The 5,961-nt window shown below is 39.2% G+C and overlaps 1 protein-coding gene across 2 annotated transcripts in view; it reads right to left on the bottom strand.

The window, feature by feature from the left end:
* The window catches only part of LOC102193287 (alpha-1,6-mannosylglycoprotein 6-beta-N-acetylglucosaminyltransferase B-like), a 122,088-nt gene that overhangs the window by 44,453 nt on the left and 71,674 nt on the right, over positions 1-5,961 (bottom strand). For both annotated transcript variants that reach the window (XM_005736237.1, XM_005736236.1), the window contains exon 8: positions 5,369-5,538. In XM_005736237.1, the coding sequence (XP_005736294.1) occupies positions 5,369-5,538 (170 nt within the window). The remainder of the gene's footprint in view (positions 1-5,368; positions 5,539-5,961) is intronic.

Raw genomic sequence — 5,961 nt, 5'->3', positions numbered from 1 at the left:
TGCAGTGTATTTTTTTGCGTACAGGTATAACAGAATAGCTTCAGAGTTGTTGTTTATTTAAACTTGAGTGTGAACTTATACAAAATGCAGCAAGATATTTAAAAAAAACAGTTTTATTAATTAAAAAACACACTATATCGGATTCATATCGGTATCGGCAGATATCCAAATTTATGATATCAGTATCGGTATCGGAGATAAAAAAGTGATATCGTGCCATCTCTAAAAAATACCACAGTGTAAGTAAAACTTACTTAAATAGAGAAAGAAATATGGCTGGCAATGGGGAAGAGAGAGATAAAAATTGAAAATGATTTTATAGTAAGGATAAAAACTAAAGTGCAAAAGATTTGTGAACAGATGGGCCTTAAAAGAACCGGTTAACTGTTAGAGAGGTGTAAAACTGACAGTTGTCATGTCTCCTGGCTTGAAACATCAGCTTTTGTGAAGCTTCAAAAGACAAACTGACTGGAAAATGTGATTTTCTTATAACAGCAGCATTACAAGGATCAAGTATTCTGTTGTCATTCACCGTGAAGAAAACCTTACAGAACGAGATGCAGTTACTCAGATCTCGGTGTTAATAATGATTAGAATAAGCAACGATAGTAGAAATGCCTCGAGGCAATAGCCCTAATAACACTAATTGTTGAAAATGCTGCTAAATAATTGCAGCTAGTTGTAGGACTGCAGGTGCAGGTAAAAATGAGAATGTGGTAGCTCTACATGGAACTAAATTAGCAGTAAAATATACAGAACACCCAGTTCTGTGTAGACGATGATAAATCAGTGCTACTGTCTCTTTTCAGCTCCATGCCTGAATCTGAAACTTCACATTAATTGAGAAATTACCTGCAGTAGGGATGCTGCTGTGTAGCTTGACACTTTAATTTTGAGGAATCCATGGAGAGGGCGTGCATGAGAAGAAGAAAGCGAATCTTTGCGACGTGACTGAAGATATTTTTAACAATTTCCTCCTTTTTTTTGTGTCTTTTTCATTTTTATTGATGCCTAAGAGTTGACAGTACTGAGGCAGAGAAACTAGGAAGCAAGGGGAGATAAGGATTTTGACTTGTAATAAAGATCTTCGACTGCTATCAAACCAGATGATGCAGTTTTATTACGTGCTATGATTCTTAAATAACCATGACAGAGTTTGAGGGAGGTGGGACGGGGAGTACTGTCTTTTTAAAATAAGCAATTATTACATGTAAGACAAACTCAAAGTGGAAAAAATTAAGCAAAGTAAAAAAAGCAGGTTGTAATGATCAAATATTATTACAATATTATGTATTATAGATCTCTTATTTAAAACAATAGCTTAAAAAATCCTCAATAAAAATTTAAACTGCCTTTTCCCATTACCCAGGTAAGTTAGATCAAATATAACTGTAGTTAGATCAGTTAGATTTTGTACTCTTCAGCAATAAAATGCAAAGGGGAAGAAATTTCTTGTGGCACATTTTCAAACCGACTTTAATAAAATATAGTAGATTTAATATGTTTACAGTTTTTAGCAGGCACATTTTTTGATTTCCACATGTCATCTCTGTGAACCGTCCCCACAATGCCACGTTTTTAGTTTTCATGTTACGCTCAACACATGCTCTGTGAACATAAGCCACCAGGATGATGCACCAGAAAATGAACAATTTTCCAGGCTACTTCACTGTACTTACTTCTTCGCTGTGTATTGTGTGTCCTGTGGGCATTGAACTGTAAGAGGCCATTGCGCTTTTAGCCTGTGCCACTTTCTTTCATCTTCCAGTATTATTAAAGCTTCTTTATGTCACATAACAGTAGTGGCAGGATAAGGTACAAAAGGTGCTGACCATCTAGCTTTTCAACGACTGGGAGCAGCTCTCTGTGTTCCAGACCCTCAAGTTGGTAATGAGCAGGAGAGCCGTGTCTGCTTTCCCTCTAACACTAATACATCTCAGGTACCCTGGCAATCTAACTGGCATCAAATTCAGCTTTATTTCCATCAAGCTCCTCAGTATTCCACATTGTGAGGGGTGCATACTCAGCAGAAATGGTGAAACGCAAAGACCTGTACTGAATTAACTGAGATGTGTGTGCTGCAGTGTGTGGTCAGGTAACATGTGGTAAATGTGTGAAATTTCTGCTTTGTGCATAAATGACGGATGTTGTGAGATTCCAAACAAAAGAATGGCATTCATTAGTGAGCCTTCAAAAACTATCTGCATATTTGAATACCAAATATAAACTCTAAAGATGCCACCTCGGCACTTTGCTGAACTCTCTTTTTGTCCTTTCCAGCCATTGTTTCCAACAAACATCGGTCTGATCTGCATGCTGACAGCCTTCAGGATGAAATATGATTTTGATTTGTCACAGACATTTTTAAAAAATAAACAATACCTTAAAGTTTAATCTATTGTGAGTTTTATTAAAAGAAGTCATTTTAGTCAATAGCTCCAATGCCTTAGTAAGTCTCGACATGCTCTTTTCACTCATCTCTAGTCAATAATATCCAGCCACGTGACTGCAGTGCAGACTGAAAACTACAAAAAGGGGAGTGATACACTAAGAAAACACAACACCTAATCATTCCCACAGCGGCCAATTACAGCTACCCTGCTTCCTCCTAAGCCAATCACAACTTTCAGATGTTGTCATGAGAGCAATACTGTACCCACTATGCACTCACACACCCACCACAATGCAGGAATGAGAAACGGTGGAAAAGGATAGACCCTGGACACTTTTTTGCTCAGCTTTATTTTAACACTGCTCAATGTTGCCCAAAGGAAAGCGAGATGTTTCCAAATCTGTGTTTGGTCTCAGATCTAACCAAGCCTTATCTTTAGGGCAACTATTGTCTGTTTGCCTGCTTTTTCATTTGACTTGGTCATTTTGTCCATCTGGACTCAACAATATCTGCAACCCCCCCAAAACACAACATCCGTGTTAAAATACTAATAAAAATACAGTATTAATACGAAATAAAACAACAGCAATGCATTGTTGATGAATGCGTCTGCTGATTTGCATCTGAGGCTTTTTCTGTGTGAACCACTGATAATTACATTGCGAGGTAATCAAACCAAAAAGCTCCCTGTTTTCCAGCCTGTTTACTAACACACTGTGATAATTGCATTCGCAGGGCATGGTGTGAATGTACACAAAGCCACTATCTGAGAATGCAGCCCTAACACAGAAATGCAGCAGTGTTTAGGGAATTCTTTAATTAATTCATTCGTTGACAAAAAAAAGCCCCCCGTGTATTTCACAGCGCCTAAAAACAGAAAATCAATACTTATGCTTTTTAAATAACAAATCACTATGTACTTGTGTGCAGCTTCGCCGTGTGGCAGGATATATTGAAGCTAAACATACAGTATAATTGCACGTCATAGCAGCACAAAGCTGTGCCTCACAATGCATCCTCTTCTGAGAATTGAACTTGTCATTACTGGGTTCACTGAATGGACCCAGTGTTACATTATCCTTTATTACATGTTAGTATAACGATCACTGTGAAAAGCATTAAAAGCTTTACTTTAACATTGACAGGTTTGAGGGTAACGTGAGAGATGCAGCGAAAGAGAACGAGCAATCCATCAGTTACAAGTGAGACTGAGAAACTGGCTAAAGTGAATACACAAATTGGTCATACTGGTGTGGTAATATATCCTGTGCAGTCACCTAAAACATCACGACCCACAATGTCAGGCAGATAAATCTGAAAATGTGGGTCTCAAGAAACTCCAGTGACGTGCATGCAGCAAAAACGATTGTGCCATCAATCTCAAAAGTCACTTTTTTATATATGAAATTCTTCTAAATTGTCCCACACTCTCTTGGCCCCTGAAGCTGCGTTATATGTCTACAGAATGTCTGCCAAAGGCTGGGCATCAATACAATGCTTCTCCTATGATTTGTGAGAGATGTCCGGAGCAGAGCACAGTATGAAATGCAGAGAACAGCCGGGCCTCTGTAGGCACCATTATATTGATCTATACTCTGTACCTGTGTCACTGCGCTGATCGACGACGACAGAAAGACAAAGACTAGCAGCTCAATCGAGGCCGAACAAAGACGTCACCTATGAGTCAGCTGTCTTCTCACAATATGCCTGTTCATAATTCTTCTTTCAAACATTAGCTATTCCTTGACATTGAAGATGACAACCCCTATGATTTGTTCAGTCTTGACTATGAACCTAATTACTTAGACTAGACAACGCTTGAAGGATCTTTTCAATCACGACAAATTTACATCCATGCATATGTCTGTGTGTGCTGGCTCTAGTTCAGCTTTATCAGTAAGCAGAAACGCGTAATCATCCTGACACGGGACGGAAAAGAAAAATCACCAATGTAGTCGCACTGACATCAAGCTGCAGATTGAGCCTACGTGAGATCAATACGGCAACAGATCAATTCAGCGACAGGATCTTAGAAACCTCGATGCTAATGCTGGCGTTAAGTGGAAATGAGCAGACTTTAAATGCAAAATTACAAAAACACAATGCATCAGTTGATTGGCTAAATTGGCTGTTAGTGTGAATGTGAGTGTAAATGGTTTTCTGTCTCTCTGTGCTAGCCCTGTCCAGAGTTTACTCTACTTTTCATCCTATTAACAGCTAGAAAACGGATGAAATAGATGGATATATGCCTTTTTTCCCCCAATCTGTACACAAGAAACATTAGTTTCATGTTCAGTGTTTGGAGTTGCAGTTTCTTGTTTTTTAGTTTAGAGTATTCTTGTTTATCTTTGTTTTTTTTTAAGGATTTATGTTTGAAGTCTTACAGTTTCTTGAGTGGTTTTGGTCATTGTTCTCTGTGTCGTCCTGGTCTGTTTCCCCAGTCATGTCTCTGTGCTGCCTGGTCCCTCTGTGGCCTGTCTCTGTGGTCTGTCATGTCTCTTTTTATTCTTCCTTTGTCTTTGTCAAGTCCGTTTGTCTCAGTCTGCGTTAGTTTCCTGTTTTAGTTTGACAGTCTCTTGTCATGTGTGCTTTATATTCAGTTTTGCTTCCCCTGTCGTTACTCAAACTTCGCTCACCTGAGTCTTGTTTTCCCCAGCTGTGTTCCATCTCTCTAATTGCCTTATGTGTATATTTAAGTCCCTAATTTCCTTCTGTTCTACGTCATTTCGTCATCATATTCCTTCATGCTGTGCGCGCTCCAGTCTGTCAGTGTTTCAGTCAGTCCTCTCCAGTTAACGCCGCCTTATGTTTTGTTAAGTTTGCCGGTGCGAGCTAATAAAGCTGTGTTTTGAGTTTATGTTTGTCTGCAGAGTCCTGCACTTGGGTCCACTCTCTGTCTGACACAGCATCCCATAACAATTAGCTCTATAGCTCTATATAATTAAGATATCAAGATCTCGCACACAAAGAACTCACCCCTGAAGTTCCTTGACAGACATGGAGATCTTGAGGTTGTGTCCCAGAACATGAAGTGCAGTGAGGATATCAGCCCATTGGACCATTTCGCCTAGAGGCCCTCCCTTCAACACCTTTGGGCTGAAAACATCTCCAGACTCCTCAGTTAGGAAGCCTACATGAACGAGGATCTGAAAGAGTACACATTGTTATAGAAGAGTTAAAATAAAGGTCTGTAGATGGGGAACATAAGAAAACTTGAAAGGACATTGTTTAATAATAAATAATCTTTAAACAAAGGTTTTTACGAAAATCATGTTTTTGTGGTTTCTTATAATGTTCTGCTGTATTTAAATTAAATTATAATCACAAAAAAAAATCTGTAAATGTACCTAAAATAATAATGACAATGATCTTCTACTCCTGCACCATCGAGAGCGTCCTGACGTCAAACATCTGCACCTGGTTTGGGAACAGCACCAAGCAGGACAGACGAGATCTGCAGAGGGTGGTGCGCTCGGCAGAACGCATCATTCAATCAGAGCTCCCTGACCTGCTGTCCATCTACACCAAGCGGTGCAAGTCCAAAGCTAGGAAGATTATGATGGACCTCT

Source organism: Pundamilia nyererei, unplaced genomic scaffold, assembly GCF_000239375.1.
Source record: "Pundamilia nyererei isolate P.nyererei 1_Seehausen unplaced genomic scaffold, PunNye1.0 scaffold00068, whole genome shotgun sequence".
Taxonomy (NCBI): domain Eukaryota; kingdom Metazoa; phylum Chordata; class Actinopteri; order Cichliformes; family Cichlidae; genus Pundamilia; species Pundamilia nyererei.
This window is presented reverse-complemented; position numbering and strand designations above follow the sequence as displayed.